Genomic DNA, 18,517 nt, shown 5'->3' with positions numbered 1-18,517 from the left:
TAAAGAACATGACTAACGTAATTTAAAGCTTCATTAAAGGTCCATGACATGGCCATTTCTACTGATCATAATAATAAAGCGCTACATAACACACAAGGGGACGGGTAATAACCAGAAAAGCATGTCATGGGACCTTTAAGTTACATAAAATAATTGAGCAAATTATGTTTGATACATATGGTTAAGAGGAAACAAATAAAGTAAAGCATGATTTAATCACTATGTAGTCATATGTATATTACATTTGTATAAAATGAAACATTTTACACATGGATGTTAAAGATTGTAAAGGTGGGTTACATGTGCAAGAGAGGAACGCGCTTCCTTACCGTGTGGTACAAGGTTGTGTGTCAGTCCTTTGAAAAAATTACGAGATGAGACGGCATACTCATAATTTAATTTATTCTTGGACACGTTACCTCACAAAACCATTATTTTTGCACAACAAAGCATTCGTTTTTCAGACAGATGGGAATGTTTAATATACTTTTCATACACTCATATTTGTAACACAAATCAAAACAACAAAACACAGAATTTCTTTAGTAACATCCACTGTATTCCTTCCAGAGTAGCTAGAGGGAGCAAGAGGGAAGAAAGGGTTGGGGCAACACACAGTAAACATCTCAACTCTAGGTTTGTCTGGTCACTATGGACGCTCAACTTATTCAAAATCTGAGTTTATGCCAATTTGATGCCACTGACAGGGCGTGGTGAAAATAAGTAGTCCACTATATATCCACCCTCAGGTAAATACTAATATGATGCCATTTATAGTTATATGTTGTGATGCTTGCAGGCTTGAATCACCATCTCTGGCAGTCTCAATGAAATTAGAACTGTATGAGCTTCACCTACTGATACGGACCGCTCAGACATCTTTCCTCAGTAGGAAACCTCTTGCTTTAAGTGGCAGAACGATATTACATTGCATGTATTTAAAGAAGAAAAGAAGAGGGTGCAGCAGTACCACACCCCAATAAATAAGAACTCATTTATGATTTTAAGGATATGTTCATATTTTTGCAATCAATGGGGTAGACATTACAACCACAGACACTCCATACACAACCTTACATTACAGAACATCTACAGAAAGGGGGTATTATTACCCCGGGTACCCTCAGGGTAGGGAAGTGGGGGTGAGTTGATTAAGAAGAAGATAAACTGGAGGTGATAAGAACAGTGGAGAAGAGGAAGTGAGGGCTGTAGGGTGAGAAGAAAGAAATGAACAGAGGGAGAGGAGGATATGGAGGGGGGAGCAGGGAACCCTCCGCTGTGCCTCAGTGACGGGCCGCAGACTCCCTGGGGTAAAACTCAGCCAGGGTGCTCTGAGGAATCCTCTTGAGCATCTCCTTGGGGAAGATTCGAAGCAGCTGCCAGCCGATGTCCAGGGTTTCATACACGGTCCTGTTGTCGTACGGGCCTGAGGAGCAAGAGCACAACGCTGCTGGTAAGCAAACACAACCTACTGCGGCTGGATAATGCACTCTACTGTCTCTACTGAACATCTCATCCAGCTGAGATGTTCCTGAAAATTGTCCGTGAAGAAAGATATCAAAACATTTAGTGTTAAAGCTGCAGGATTAGAATTGTTTCATATCTGGCTAATTTCTATAAGCAGCAGACACAGCAACATTGGAGCAAATTTTTTTTTTAATTAAGTCTAATATTTGCTCTACTGGTAGCTCTAGTTTGGTCTCCACCACCTACTGATATCAGGTACTATTTTCCACTTTGTTCGCCAACAGTGTCCGTCTAGCGTGTGCTGAGCAGGAAGTGCACAGAGAATTTATTTAAGCAATAAAAACAGCTGCCGGCGACTGCAAGTGAGGTAAATAAGGGCGGAGTTTAAACCAAAAGAATGCGGTAAAACAGGCTAAAAAGCTTGTCAGAGGTTTAATTGTGGTATCGTGTTTGGGTATCTGAATCCTCAGCCAGCAGAACAGCACTAGCAGAGAACGAGACCATATTTCCCACACTCATTTAGTTAAAGTTGCATAAGTGACGAACCAAAAGCTGGCATGCGGTCACAGTGTTTACAAAACTCTACTTCGATAAAGTCCAGACACACGACAAACTGATGGGCTGGGCGTTGTAGGGATGGGGGGGCAGAGGAGGCCGGGAGGAAGGGGTTTTATTTTGTGTGGTGTGTAAAATCTTCTAAATAGATAACAATGTTAAGATTGAGATGTAGACTGTAAGTTATACAGAGAGTAAAGTAAATATTGAAAAAAGTTACTGCAGGGACACATTTAAAGGTCAACCCTGGACTGCTTTCACATTACAAATATTATTTTAAACCTTTGTTTATAACAAATACATAGAAGGTAGAATCTGCCTACAAGTGGTTAGAATACTGTCTGATAGAAGGGCACTATGGGTAATCTTATGCTTACTTTTGATTAATCATCAAAAATAGAAATATGTGCTCTACAGGTCATGCTGTAGTTTTCAAAATACTGAGAAATCATAACATAATTCAATTTGTTTTTCAAGGGCAACATACCAAGAGCTTTTATTGTGACCACAGCAACCTCACAAATTGGTTGTGGCATGACATCAACAATTCTTTATCAAGGACTTTGTATGAGATTTTAAAACTTGTATCTTTTCTCTTCCTTTGTCATGTTCAGGTTACCATCTATGCAGCAACAACTCCTCAGTAACTGTCATTAGGTGGAATCTGTACAAAGAATGTCTTGTAGTGTTTCACGGTGCACCAATACTAGAAAGGTATCGCGATACCCTGCCGTTAAAACCGTTACGATTCCTCCATTTCATTAGTATCGGTACTTTAAGAATGACATTGTTTTAATAAGAGCCGTATTTCCTGTGTGTGTTCAGCGCTCTGCTTCCACTCCCTGCAGCCGTTGTCAGCTCCTCTAAGAGACTGTGTTTGTTGTTTGAGATGATGCTGCTGTTTTAGTTCATCTGGATTCTTGTGTTAAACTTTCCTGTCGGCTCCCAGACCGTAGTCGAGGAAAACAGGGGATGACTCTCTGCAGTCTTCCAGGGCCAAAGCAACAAACTTCGGGTTCAATAACCCACTTTTCAATAAGGCAGACAGGCGAGCTCTTCTTTGGGAGGCCGTTGCATTTATTAAGGTGTTTGTTACAGATCTAACTTTGAAGACACTCGACAGACCTATTTTGCTGCTGCTTCGTTCGCTTCAAAACACATACCACCGCTCGCTCACTCTCGCATGCACACACACACATGCACGCGCCACACCCCTCTCTCTCTCTTAGACCCTGTTTACACGAGGACGAAACGGGTTGTATCCGCATAGTGTCTCTTGCGTATAGCCCTTTCGTTTACACGAGGCCGTAACAAAACTATAGAAACGGACCCCGCAAACGATAACGGGTCCCAAGGTGGATAGATCTGCAAACGGAACGCTCTGGGGGGTCAAACGGATCCGTCTGTACGCCTCTATACGATCATTTTCTGATAACTGATCTTATGGTGGTCTAGATGCCCTGCCATCTGCCTTTTGGTTTTTCCCCTGTAGTGATGTGGGACAGAAACACTCAGTCTGTCCTTGTCTCAGTCTTAACAATTGTCTACTCAAATGCATATTTAGTAGTCTGGTTTTTTTTTTTTTTTGGCGCATCATTTGCAGGTTTGGCCATGCGGATTGACTCTCGTAATATTAGGTGGGTGCCGGTATAAAAAGAACCCGACCCTCACATCACTTCCGCCGTGCCTCCCTGACCTGTAAAGTCTGACCTAAAGCCAAAGGTCATGTTTTTATTCAAATTAATCTTTGTCTGACCAACAGAACAAAACAAAAACAAATTACAAACTCAAATTTGAGAAGCAGGAACCAGAAAATATTCAATATTTTTACTTGAATTATGCCTCGACTGATGTCTTAACTACAGAAATGGTTGGTGATAAATGTTCTATCAATTGAATAATCAGCTTATATACAGCGAGTGAGTGAAGGCTGCCTTTGTAAAGAGACAGTGGTTGCCGGGTAACCCTCTTAATATTATATAACTATTTATTATTATCTACTATTTTTATTTATCTAGATCAGGGGTCTCCAACCTTTTTTAGGATGAGAGCTACTTTCACAAAATAAAACAAGTCGTGAGCTACTTTTACTCCTCTTTTTTTTTTTTTGCAGTGTATATATTTAGCACATTTTAACATTATGATATGCTGACCTTTAACCTTTGTGTGCTGTTTGGGTCTGTGGGACCCGTTTGCAGTGTTTACTAAAAGAACATGTATGCAATTTAATTATTTTAACCTGCTTTATTTGGGGGTGGACCTCACCTCCTCTAGGGGGGTCCTCACCTCCTCTAGGGGGGTCCGGGGACATGAAACCCCCGGGAAGATTTGTTTTTATGTTGAAGTGAAAAGCATCAATCTGGAGCACTTTGAGCACAACATGAATTGATGGATACAGCTCTCAACACTCAGATGAAAGGGAGCTGTATACTTTTCAATAATCCAAACATCTTTAGAATATGATCACAACCAATAACAAAATCATTTAAACTTGTTTATTCTTATCTTATGTTACCTAGTTAGCATTCTTTCTTTCTATTTATGCATATTTTACTAATCACTCCCCTTTCAAACTGTTTTTTGTTTTTTTACTCTCCTATAGTACACATTGGAATGATTTCTTACTTTATTAACTGTTTATTATTTTTTACAACTAGGCTATATTAAATAGATGAAGGTGTGCTCTCTAGCTCTCTCTCTAGCTCGCTCACAGAGGCTGTGTGCTCCTCCGTGGCGATGACGGCTTGCGTTAAAAAATTTTTTTTTATATATATTATATTTATATTTGTAAAGTGGGGGGACACAAACGGGATTTGGCAAAGTGTCACAGTTAAACTCCTTATGAAGCGGTGCGCTGCCGCTCCACATTGCTTTTCTTCCCGACTGCAACGCTGGTCCCGCAAATCAAGCAAGAACGTGATTGGTCGATATTCATTGTGGGGGGAGGAGGGGTGTTAGATAGATATAGAGTTGTAGTAAGTAGATAGAGTTCGCTATGATTGAGATTTCGTTTATGCATAGGGTAGATTCTTTTAATTACATTTCCTTTTTTTGTGTGTGTATTTTTTACATTTTGGATTTGCTTGGCAAGCTATTTATTGAGGGCTCGTGAGCTAGCGGTAGCTCGCTCCGACGTGTTGGAGACCCCTGATCTAGATGAACTACCTCTGGAACTAAGACATGGAAAATATGCGAGTGGTTCCCTAAGCTTGTTCCTACCCTGAGCAATGAAGTTCTTCTCAAACTTCTGCAGGAACTCCAGGTAGAGCAGATCATCCGAGGTGAGGGCTTCTTCTCCCACCACAGCCTTCATGGCCTGGACGTCCTTACCAATGGCATAACAGGCATACTGTAGACAGGAAGATAAAAACAAATTATAGTGAAAATCACTTCAAACGATGGCGAAAAAAGGAATCTTGTTAAACATCATTTCTCCTCCATATATTATCATCGGCTTTTAGTTTAAATCTGATTTCTGTTCAAAGGAAAAACCTTGACTCCGGGTCACAGGATGCATTATTTATGTACAACAAGTGAGATGTGTTACCAGCTGGTTTGAAACGTCAGCGTGGTCCTTCCTGGTCATCCCCTCCCCGATGGCTGACTTCATCAGACGGGACAGTGAGGGCAACACATTAATGGGTGGGTAGATCTGAAAATCAGTAGGACATTTTGTGATTAATGTATTGTTAATGCAGAATGTGTCAAAGAAACACTTCTCAAGTTGTAGCCCACAGCTAAATGACTGACTCCTCTGCAACTTTATTCTTCCCGTTTATAACTCTAAAGCATTACGGGTTCTGTTCCCAAACTAGAGAACAACTGTCCACTAATTGAAGTAAAACAAAGACCTATGGGGGAAGTGGATATTATTATTAGTTTCAGATTGCTTTGTGTTGTAAAATCTAAATATCTTGACATTAAAAAGCTCAGAATATATGAACATTATGAATTCCTTGGCTATGGTCCTCTATCCATTCTTATTAGCATGTTTGCTTTATTAAAAGGTTAGGAAAATGGCTAAGAATGGAATTGGTGTTGCATTAGTTGATGCTCAAGTCCCAAAGATTGATTCTCCCCTCGTTAACTGACCCCACTATAGGTAGTGACTAGTAATCACTCCATATGTACATGTACAGCTAAATGAGCAGTACATCATGGGCATACTGAAAATAAGCTAACACTGAAAGCATCCAACCTGGAATCGAGATGGATGTGGGATGAATGTTGTTTTAAGGAGACAGTTTTACAAAGAGCTGGTGAGTACCTGTCTGTTGTGCAGCTGCCTGTCAACGTACACCTGCCCCTCTGTGATGTATCCAGTCAGATCAGGAATAGGATGGGTGATATCTGTTAGAGGCAAACAAATGTATTAAATCACAATGTATACCCCATATAACTGTGCCTTTATCCCTGCAGTTCATCACTGTCAACACTTTTATAAAGCCTCAGTTAAGTTTACATTTACAGTGAAGAACCTTCTTTTGAGACAATTCAAATCATTCACTGATATAAAATAATGTGACACACACATGGGACAGAAATAGGCAGAATGTCTGTCAGCTTCCCCTTTTAAACACCTCAACTCTAAATCAAGAGCAAAGAGCTCTTGGGAACCGTGGCAGTGTTTAGTAAAAGCCGACAATCACCTCCCTGTAATGCTCGAATGGGGGACTCCTGTTCAACTAAATAAAAGTAGGCTCTTCATACGTGTTGCCATGGTTACTGCAAGCATAAAAAATGTCTCCTCAGTCTATTTGAGAAGCCCACTACAGTAATTAAATCAATGACTTGCAAAGAGATTTAGGGAAAAACAATATAAAAGTAAAATCTGCAAGACCATACTGAAAGAAAAGAAAAGAAAAGATTATATATATATATATTAGGGCCGTCAGTCGATTAAAATATCTAATCACATGATTGTCCATAGTTAATCGCGATTAATTGCACATTTTTTTATCTGTTCTAAATGTACCTTAGAGGGATATTTTTCGTGTGTGTGTGTGTGTGTGTGTGTGTGGAGACACTGTGATGGATCGTTGGAGCTATGTGCAGCTCAAGGCATATATGCTCGAACGGGAGCTGCCTGGACGCTGCAATCATGTTGCGCGTACTATCCGTGCTGAGTGTGCTGACTTTTCGTACAATGTCCCACTGTCTGGCTACCTGCATAAAGTCAAGTGCTCGGCGCAGTTGTCGCTCCTCTGTTTTCATTGAAACAGCTCCTTATATGCGTTAGCATCTGGTGCTAGCTAGCTGCGCTAACAACAACAACAACACGTAAGGTGTGCTTCGCTCGCCCCACACATACACACACCCTCCCGGTCCTCCCGATGGCCAGTCCGGGCCTGCCGGTGAGCGTGGAAGTGTGGTCTGCCACAAGCGGGCAGCAGGAGCGGGGCTGTCAGCATCAGCTTGTAGATGGTATTTTAAACTCGATGCGCTCTGAAACTACGGCGGCCGAGGACAAAAAATACACATGCGTTAATCGCGTTAAAATTATTAGTGCCGTTAATTTTGTTTTGCGTTAACGCGTTATTAACGCGTTATTAACGCGTTAACTTGACAGCCCTAATATATATATAAACACTGCTTTGAGTTCATGTAACATGTTCATAATTAATATCCATGTCATCTCCAAGGCTGACAGCTGTGAAGATGTGATCTTGGTCCAACTCAAAGCAGAAAGCTCATCTCCTCTCACCGTCATTGGGCATGGTCAGAATAGGGATCTGTGTGATGGAGCCGTTTCTGCCCTCCACCCGGCCGGCACGCTCGTAGATGGTAGCCAGATCAGTGTACATGTAGCCGGGGAAACCTCTACGGCCGGGCACTTCCTCTCGGGCAGCAGAAACCTGAAGGGGAGGAGAGGGTGGTGAGTGAGAGCTGCAAGAACAAAAGCTAAGGGAACACTGTTGCATGTACGTTTTCATCAATTCACCTGTGACTACTTGAGAACACAAGAACAAGCTGACAATAAAAGGGGAGTCATGATCATGTACTGTGGCAAACATGTTGGCAAACTATTGTCCCACTACAAAATGATGAATGATTTGCCAAGATTCACTCTTTTAGCTCTGCATCAAGTCTTCAGGAGAATATGTGGCTCTTTAGCTGCTAAATGCTGCACTCTGTTCACCAGCTAGTAGGTGAGATAACTGCAGTAGGCTTATCAACTGAGTCCAAGTGAGTAAGCTAAGCTATCATGGGTTAATGAAAACAGCAGGGGACAGTTGTTTCTAAAAACCAAAAATGGTGGCTGCCAGTAAACCAAGATGTATTTTGTTGTCTGAAATCAAGTATGCACTATTTAAAAACGGATCTTGAATGGTAAATACTCCATGCAATCACTGTAAACTGCCATAATAAAATAGACACTTTGGTCTGATCTATAAGAGATGTTCACTAAAGGAACACTTTGCACATTTCCCACAGTAAACTTTGGTTTATAGAAATACAAGTCTAGCTGTCCAGACCTATTGGGTAGAAAAGGGGGAGGTTGATTCATTTCCAGTCATGATAATAGATATTTAATTTTTAAATCTAAAGTAAAACATAATCTTGCTGAATAGATAATAAACTAAAAGCATTTACTGTAGGAGTCAAGTGACTCTTTTAGTAGGTTTCACAAGAGGAAACCGCTGGTTGAAAAGATTCCTTCTGTTTTCAGGTCTTCTATAAAAATGACCAAAGCAATTCCTTGTTCCCAAAGTCAAGTGAAATAGGAACAGAGGGAAAGAAAATGTGTCCCATTCATGCTGGGATCCAAAGGTTGATGGGCAGGCTAAATACTTGTGAACTGTACAATCAACGCAAAACTCAACCTTCACATGCATGAATGGAACAGAAGATAAATGTTAATGTCCTCCTGGCTCTTTGCAGCTGCTCAAACACCCATCAAGCTACAGAAGTCTTAGCTGAATGTTGCTGCTGTGTACATCTGCCAAGGTTATGAAGAGCGAAAGCAAGAAGGGACGTATGCACATGAACCATTTAAAACATGCATTGTGCTGCCAGCGCCTTGAGACAGCCAACTGTACAACATAAAAGGGTTATTACAGAGACACAAAGGAGTGAGGGGGGGGGGGGTTCTGACTCCTCGCCACAAGGTGAGAGGAGGACATTGGCAGGGGGCATTTCCTTTAGAAGCCAACGGGACAAAAATGAAGGTTTGAATAAAGGACACATTATCTTCCCTTCAGCAGAGAGCACAAAACTTTAGTTAGTCCATCACCTTTGTGCTAATGCTGCAGAGAATTCACACTGGTGTGTTATGTTCACATGCTGCCATTCCTGAACATCATACTGGATATTCTGGACATGTGGGCTTTGTTAATTAAGAGACAGAAAACAGTGCCTCCTCTCGACACAGAGTGGAGCAGAGGCGAGGCCATTGAAGTGTCGGTACGAGAACATGCTAGCGTGCTAACCAACTCTGTGTTTATAGCTGAGCTAGACAAGACCATTTTCAGTTCAATCAGACCGTGATGCCGTTTTGTCTTTATTGGTCTCTGTAGTTTGCTGTAGGGGATCAGACAGCATTTAATGTGAACGGGCACTGTGCAGTTGACACACTAGTCATCATTTTTATTATTGAAAACTAAACTTCTGGCATAATTCTGTTATGGGAGAGCAGAATAACTGGGGTAAAGAGGCCAGCTTAGACAGCTTGAACATATTTTATTTGTAAGTAAATGCTGCACAGTGGATCTAATAAAAGCCAACATGAAGATTGGTTTATGTGGACTTTAATATCTACTGAGAAATATTTTAGAAGTAACTGTGACATTTAAGTGTGTTTAATTGGGCTATACTTGAGAGACCAGACATGTCAGAGAACTCAGAATGTAAGACGGACTAACTTATTAGAGATTTCTTGACAGGAAGATAAATATTGAAAATAATCAATATAGACATGATGAATCAATCTTTGACACCATGTATAATTCATTCAGATTTACCGCTTTACCTTTCCTTATGCCAAAGAGCCTTTCTGCTGACGGAGAATAAAGAGAGTTGTGTCAGTTTGACCGGGGGTTCAAATGAGCTTGTTAACTATCTCTGAGATGGATCATATGAATGGTTTGTAATTTATATTAATATGGTTTTTCCATAGCCAGATACAGTCAAAGAGATTTGTATATCTTGTAAAAAAAAAAAAGGCCTGTCCTAAACATTCTATGTTTAAAGATTGAAGCACATCAAGCCTGGGATATTAAATGCAGTTTTAGGTACATAACAAAATGTTCAGCTGTGACTACATACAAATACTGAAACACATCGGGCACCTTCCTGTTAGTTTCCAGCAGGGCCTACACCAAACACACTACAGATACTCCGGATTGTAAACTGCATGCGAGACAGATGAGTGGTTACCTCTCTGAGAGCCTCAGCGTAGGAGCTCATGTCGGTGAGGATGACCAGCACGTGCTTCTCACACTGATAGGCCAGGTACTCTGCTGAGGTGAGCGCCAGACGAGGGGTGATGATACGCTCGATGCTGATTGGTCACAGAAAAAGATCAGTTATTCTATTGCTCACAACAACTTGAGGAATGAAATGTATTTCCAACTTGTCTTTTAAAGACTAGCGATACATTTAAGAATTTTAAGACAATAAAGAACATCATTCAGAATCAATAAGCAAGCTAAACACTGTCTCATTGAGATCCTTTCTGATTGGATCTTACGTGGGGTCGTTGGCCAGGTTGAGGAAAAGGCAGACGTTGTCCATGGAGCCATTCTCCTCAAAATCAGACTTGAAGAAGCGGGCAGTTTCCATGTTGACCTGACACAAAAATGATACAAGTTAATGATACAGAGTCACCGTGAGTGAAAGATCTTCAACCATTTTCACTAATCAGAAGACTTTTGCAGACATCACATATGCAACAACACCGAGGTAAAGAGACTGGAAGGTGACAGGTGCATTCGATGCTCTGAAAATACCGTGATGTTAATGATTGTAGTTGGCATTGTTGATTTGACCAGTTTCAGGATGAAGCTGCAGGAGAGTGTAATAGTTCATGGAGGGAGTGAAGGGAATTGACCCAACTGTGAAGTCCTACTCCTTTTTGGGATTCATAATTCAGTCAAATCTTATTTTATTGTGATTCTGTGCTTTCAAATAATGTAAGTTTATCCAGAGACCCTGGGCTGACCTGGCTGCTAAATCGTCAAGCTTTCTGTTGCAAATGAATATTCGATTAATCCTAGGGATGCCACAGGTGTCATTAGTGGCATTGATCTTTTGGTAGCACCATAAATAACATTCATATGACAAAAATAAAATAAAGTAAATCTGTCAAAAAAATTGGGGGGAAATCAACATGCCATAAAATAAGACTACAGACAATACAATCTTTTTTATTTAACCTTAAATCTCCCTTTGGATCCTTTTTTACATTTGATGGAAAGCTCTTATAATTATTAAAATAGCCAGCAAGGATTTTAAAATAGTTACACTTCTTGACAAATGTCTTGACTCTGAGATTTGTTGTCATAAACTGTCTAACAATAAGAAAAATAAAAACACACAGCTCCTACTGTTGGAATAAAACTATCAGGAGACAGACACATTGAAGTTACTGGTTACACGGTAGGGCTGTGCGATTATGGCAAAAATCATAATCACGATTATTTTGGTCAATAATTGATATCACGATTATTAAATACGATTATTCATTGACTTTGAAAACATCCATTTATTGAACTTTTAAATACAAATAATAATTTGAACAGTATCTTTGTAACTGTTGATTTCCCTGAGCGTATAATTCAACTGAAAAACCAATACAAAAATAAATAAAATAAATGATACATTTATATCTACATTTAAATAAATAATATCAAAATAATAAATACCAATAAACAAGATCAACAAATATTTTGGAGCGCACTTCAACAAGCTACTAAACATATATAAATATGATAAATACAAATACATTTGATCAAATATGTTGCAGTGCACTGTCACAACCTAGCAAAGCAAAATAATCGTTTTTTTCGATTATGTTGTTTTCGTAATTGTGGCAGGCCAAAATCGTAATTGCGATTAAAATACGATTAATTGCACAGCCCTATTACACGGTGTCCTTCAATTTGTCTTTTTTATAAATGTATATCCATGTGTGAATCCCTATTAACACAGACTCTCCACAACGAGAAGTGAACTGGTGAAGTAGAGGAAGAGGGGGGATTATTACTAAGCAAGTGAAGCAAATCTGTGTGTGAGTGTGTGTGTGTGGTAGAGGTTAACCGGTCACAATTGAGGGAATTATAGCAGAGTGAGGGGCAGCTGAGGAGCAGAGAACCTGATACTCGTCTGGCAGCGTTAAAGGACCTGTTGAATTAGTAACCTGTGTCCATGGCCGGGGATATGCTCAGAGGTGCAGAAGTAACAAGAGGGACTTAAAGGTTAAATCACCTGGTGAATAAAAGACAGAAAGCAGGGCGGGAGAGAAGGGACAGGGTGTCTGCCAGGGTTTAAAGGAGGATTAGTCACAAATGATGGGGATGGGGGGGGGGGGGGGGGGGGTGGGTGGGCTCTGAACAAGTGTCAACTGAATGCTGCAGTTTTTGTCTGCTTACCCCCATGGCTGCAAAGACAATTGCAAAGTTGTCAGAACTGTAGTCCATCACATCCTTGGACTTCTGCACCAGGCCGGCCTGACGACAGATCTGAGCAGCGATCTGAGAAAACACAGTCAAGACTTTAGGTACATGTTGGATGTCAACTCAAAGAACAAACATGCATGTGTGGGGGAATGTGAATAATACATTGGCCTTCTTGCCTTGCATATTTTCATTTTATTTTAGGAATAAATATTGAAGGCATTATCTTCATTACCAACCAATGGGCTTGGAGTCAGTTTACTATTCCAATACTTACTTGTAGATCAATGTATTGTAATAAGTGAACAATGAAACACATTTAGATTATCAGTAGATGATTAAAGTATTCAATAAATACCAAACCACTGAGTAGATTTACTCAAGTACTGTACCCATGCACATTGCACAATTTTGAGATAGTTGTACTCTTACTCTACTACAATTCAGAGGTTAATAGTCTACCTCTACTCCACTACATGTATTTAATACCTTTAGTTACTTTACAGATGTGGATGAATGATGTGAAACATCAAGTGTTAAATCAGACTTTAGTTCCACCTGGAGTAAATTCACAAGCTACCCTGCAGTATACAAAGTCATTCAAACTAGCTGCACCTTTACCAGCTTTGAGAACACTTTCATGATCAATCATTATAAAACATATCATATATATTATTCTGAAATGGACCAATCTGCACAATGACTACTTTTACTTTTGATACTTTAAGTGTACTTGGATGCTTATACTTTAGCAGGACTTTTACTTGCAACAGAGTATTATACTCTACTTTCACTTAAGTACAAGATTTGGATACTTCTGACATCTCTGACTGCACAACCCAATGCTTTAGTGAAACTAATAACTGGTGCATTGTGAAGAGCTGGTGTTATACTTGATGAATTTGTGGAATGAAAGAGGAATTTCACGCTCATCACATGAAGTCATGGCTGCGGGGTTGATCTGCCTGACCTCTGCCTGACCTCTGCATGCCCCCTGAGTCCAGCACCTGGCCCATAGAGGAGAGCAGCATGCATGACCTCTCTGACATGTGCTTAATGAAACAATGAGACAAGTTTTCACACCATTCCATGGCATGCAAGCGGCTCATCATTAGCGGGACACCACACGGCCCCGCAGTAGGAAACTTCGGGTTTTTTAAGTGGGATTGACTGCCGCTCATAACACAAAAACATGTAAAAGTGTAGTTGCAAGCTCAGAGTCCCATTTTGAGTACACCAACATTTTATGTTAGAAATGTATAGTAGGGTCACCAGCACATAGAAACTGCCGGATGCTCACTTGCATACATTGGGCAATTTTCACAATTAGCACAAGTTACATTAATTACCATTAATTACCATAATAGCCTATGTGGACAATTGTAAAAAAAAATGGCTTGGCAGGAATGGAGGTTATTCCGAGTCCATTACAGACATTTTCAGAATCTGAATATGAACATATCTGGTTTTAACCAGATACCAGATAGTGGCCATATTTGTTCTCCCTGTGGGCGGATTTTGACACATTTTTGGTCGATTTGGAAGATTTAGGGGACTCTGGATCATTTGGATTGCTTATTTAATTGCAAGAAAATTGTCCACAGTAGAGATACAAATGTTGATTTTGTGCTCTCTATATCCAATGGTCACAAACCTACTCGAAAACAGCCCACAGAGGGTACAGATATGTCCACATTCTGGTGAAAACTTTGATCGTGAATAAATCAGAAATGGATTCAGCATTCTCAATAACCACTCCAAAATTGTCCAATTCAGCCAAGTCCTGAAGAATAACCGTTTAAACATTTTTTAAATATATTTTCCTCTTTACTTTCTTAAAAGCTTACAGTGTTTTCAGGCTTCGTTACATTTTAACAATACATTTGTCTCAGAGAAGAAAACAGTAAAACCCCAAATATACTTGTTAAAAATATAACATCCAATGAGCTAATAAATGCTTATTTATTTAACTTAGAATAACATTGGGATTTCAAATAAAACTCATGTCATAACTCAAAAAATAGTGCATATCAAAACAACTACAAAAAAAACTCAAAGAAATAGAATACGGACAGGCGCTCAGCATTACATGTAGTCCCTGAGCATTGATGTGTACAGGACTGAACGAGTAAAACAGAAATACAGAGGTCAACACTTCTACAGCCCCTTACTTTATCTGAAGAGCATCTAGCCCAGCCAATGGTCCACAACTCAAGAAACCTCCTTTGTGAAGGCGTGCTTCAGTAGATTGAATCAATCAATATTGTTTTTTTTGGGCCATTGTTTTTGTTTTTTTGCCTTGAAAAGATTTCCAAAGCTGTCCTACTTAAACTAGCGTATTGTGCCAAAAAAAATGTGTTCATCTGGAAAGTATGACCTGATCTCGTTGGCTGTCTGCTGGACCACAATAAAGCTTTGTGCAGCAAACTTTACGTCACCAAGATGGAAACAGATGCTGGAGCAGAAGCCAGAGAAATACAGGCACAGCTGCTTTGAAGCACAAATTCCATAAACACAGGTTATTTCTTCTTTGTGTAATTAATGTTTCACTTCTTTAAATATGGCCACTCACTAGGACATTCTGACTTTCAAACTTTACCTGAAACGCTTTTAAACAACATGATATTGTAGTTTGTAAAAAAAACTATCATATACTTTATGGTAAAACTGAGTAATATATTTCCATTGTGAGGCATGAAAACCCTAAGGAGGAAGCAGAAGTCCAATTGTTGTCATGTGACACTGGGAGACAGCTGACCCACGTGAAGGAGCCGAGTCATCAATGTTAAGCATTTCCACTGAGACAGCCACAGAAATACAAACTAAATGATATGAAAGCTTTTATCTTTAGATTTTGGCACTCCAAGTGGAAACATTGAAAAATGTATTTCCATTTGAGCATGGAGGTTCATTGTTGACCTTGGGAACATGTATGCATGCACAGTTCCAGGAATATTAGAAGAAGCTTAGTTTACTGTCAGTTAGCCAGTAGCTTAATAAATTATTATGAAGTGAACAAATAAAAAAAGGATTGTATTAACATTTGAGCAAATGAGGCATTGAGTTAGTTGAGGGGTTATTTTGTGACAATCTACTGCCGTTTATGCTGTCTTCATGTCAACTATAACGCATGCTCAGAGCAGTGGAGAGGGGGCTGCTGTTTCATGGATTGCTGCTTGTAGTTGTTAAGACTGTTGAAAGCCACTGCACTTTGACATTTCCTGGGATATGATTCCATAGTGGCAGAGCGATAACGACATACAGCTACATTTGGCCAGTTATCCACAGTATGAATAGAAATAGCTAACAACAAATCACACAGTAACTCCAGGTAAAGATTGCATTATTACTCTTCTCATAATATTGCACTCTTGTGAAAATGTTGGAACTGTGATTGACAGTCAAAAAAAGAAGAGAGTCCACATCGATGCTGCAGAATCGTCTATTTTATCCCCCACGCATTCTTCTTGGTCATAACCTGGCCGCCTGGATATATATAGGATCAGGTGTGAAATGCTTAAAGCGGATAATGCAGCCTGCAGCACAAAGAGCTCCAGAGGGAAGCCGAGCCACTTCACATTCCATTATGTTTATAATATTATATATGTATTACTTGTATTTTTTACATTACCTAAAAAATATGTGCTTTTATTAAAAGGCATTTGATGAGGGATCTAATTTTTCTTGTTATATTTATACTCTATGTAAAAACATACATTTGTAATTTGAACTAAATACACGAATGGACGATCACGTATTAAATAAAAGCTGAACTGCTGTACTTCTGATAGTACTTAAAGTCATGCAGAAATATTCCCAGGAAGCTGGTAATAAGGCACTGGTGGGTGTGATCCTGAAGCTGATGAAATAAAGCTGTGGTCTCACCTCGTTGTGGGGCAGCCCAGCAGCAGAGAAGATGGGGATCTTCTGTCCTCGGGCGATGCTGTTCATGCCATCGATGGCCGAGATGCCCGTCTGGATCATCTCCTCGGGGTAGATACGGCACTGAGGGTTGATGGGCTGACCTGGAAAACACAGAAACAGATCAATTACACCAATCACTCTGAGGAATCCTGTTCATAATTAGGAGATTTCAGTTCAATTAATACAATATTTATAACAAATCGTTGTTAACTGCAACTTGTGCTGAAAGAAAACAGTTGGAAAGGTCTTGGGAGGAAGCAGTTAGAATCGGAGTAGGTGTAGAGCAACTGTGAAATTAATAAGTATGAAACTCTAAAATTCTAATATAAAGACCAAATCAGACTAAAAGTAGACTACTCAAATGCTATAAGACACATTGCTCTACAGTGACCAATTTATATATATATATATATATATATATATATATATATATATATATATATATATATATATATATATAATACTCTGTATAGTGTTCACAGGCTCCCTGTGGCTAGCAAGGTCCCAAATGTGCGTTTGAAGATTTACGATACCCGAGTTTTAGTTCAGTTACCAAATTCATATTTCAATACATTACTTTAAGTAGTTTTATTTATTTTTTAAAGTTCCAAAACGTGGAAGCTTTTGCTACACAAAAACAGCCTGAATAAAATGGTCTAAATTTGGCAAACATTGTATATTATTCAGTAAACAGGTTTAATAATGTAGCCAGAAATGTGTAGCCAAATTCCCCTACTTGTCACTTTTCATGATTCAGTGTTACCGTCACATTTCGCCGAGTACCAAAACAGATTTGACAGGAGAACGAACACAAGTAGTCAGGAATTTTGATTTAACCTTATTCTCATGGGAAGTTACCTGAAATCTATATTCTATTATCTATATGTGAAAATAGTGATTTGCCCATTTCATACTCTATGGTGAATTTGCTCATTTAAACAGCATTTTCTTTTTATTTCATTTTTGTATGAAGGTGCAGCTCTCTTGTTAAGATATCCGTCCAGCTCAGAGCATTGTGAAGACGGGGTGGGGGGGGGTCGTACCCATGATGTCCAGGTAGTCCTCAGCCAGGACGGTGGGCCCGCGGTCGATGGGTTTGCCTGAGCCGTTGAACACACGCCCTGAAAGAGGAAGAGTCTTTTTGAGCCAAGTAGATAGTCTTTTATTCGATAAATAACTACTATTTGGTTTATCAGTAGGGCTGAATTCAAGCATAATTACTAAGAAACGGATAGAATGAAATTCATTAGATGACGCTTCCATCCACATCTGATCTATTCTGCTTTGTATCAAACTCGAAACACATCAGAGTGGCTCTGATGGCTCTTGTCGAGTCTACAAGTAACAAGTACAAGTAATTATAATTTCATGGACATGATTAATGATACTTCAGAAACAAAAGCAGGTTTACTTTCTACTGCTGTTGAAATACATTTAACCTTGTTCTGTACTGAGATAATCACACTGATTGAGCGTGCAAGAATATTCAGAAATATGGGTAGAAGTGAAGTAAAAATAAGCATATTGAGGGAAAACTGCAGCTTAACACTTTAAAGTACACTCCACATCTTTGTGGTGCAAACACAGAAGAATGAAAGGGTACTGTGCAGCTGATCACAACATTATTTACTTTAATTCTTAGAATGTTATTTCCGAATAAGGATTACATATGCAAAGAGAAATCAGGTTGATCATACCGAGCATGTCCTCTGACACGGGGGTGCGCAGGATGTCACCAGTGAACTCACAGGCCGTCTTCTTGGCATCGATACCTGATGTTCCCTCAAACACCTGAACAAACAAACGCACGGTTCAGATACAAAACTGTTCAACTCAAATACTTTACTATATATATATATATATACACACACACATACACACATATATACACACATACATATATATATATATATATATATATATATATATATATATATATATATATGTGTATATATACA

At 39.4% G+C, this 18,517-nt stretch overlaps 1 protein-coding gene across 1 annotated transcript in view; it reads right to left on the bottom strand.

Annotated features, from left to right (window-relative positions):
- Window positions 1-385: 385 nt before the first annotated feature.
- Window positions 386-18,517, bottom strand: part of atp6v1ba (ATPase, H+ transporting, lysosomal, V1 subunit B, member a) — a 34,348-nt gene continuing 16,216 nt past the window's right edge. The window contains exons 4-14 of the mRNA XM_034142163.1: window positions 18,257-18,350; window positions 17,603-17,680; window positions 16,521-16,660; window positions 12,612-12,713; window positions 10,712-10,809; window positions 10,399-10,522; window positions 7,727-7,877; window positions 6,290-6,372; window positions 5,570-5,674; window positions 5,242-5,371; window positions 386-1,426 (exon numbers count right to left, since the gene is read on the bottom strand). Of these exons, the coding sequence (XP_033998054.1) occupies window positions 1,284-1,426; window positions 5,242-5,371; window positions 5,570-5,674; window positions 6,290-6,372; window positions 7,727-7,877; window positions 10,399-10,522; window positions 10,712-10,809; window positions 12,612-12,713; window positions 16,521-16,660; window positions 17,603-17,680; window positions 18,257-18,350 (1,248 nt within the window). The 3' untranslated portion in view covers window positions 386-1,283. The remainder of the gene's footprint in view (window positions 1,427-5,241; window positions 5,372-5,569; window positions 5,675-6,289; window positions 6,373-7,726; window positions 7,878-10,398; window positions 10,523-10,711; window positions 10,810-12,611; window positions 12,714-16,520; window positions 16,661-17,602; window positions 17,681-18,256; window positions 18,351-18,517) is intronic.

The sequence above is a fragment of the Trematomus bernacchii genome, unplaced genomic scaffold (assembly GCF_902827165.1).
Source record: "Trematomus bernacchii unplaced genomic scaffold, fTreBer1.1, whole genome shotgun sequence".
Taxonomy (NCBI): Eukaryota; Metazoa; Chordata; class Actinopteri; order Perciformes; family Nototheniidae; genus Trematomus; species Trematomus bernacchii.
This window is presented reverse-complemented; position numbering and strand designations above follow the sequence as displayed.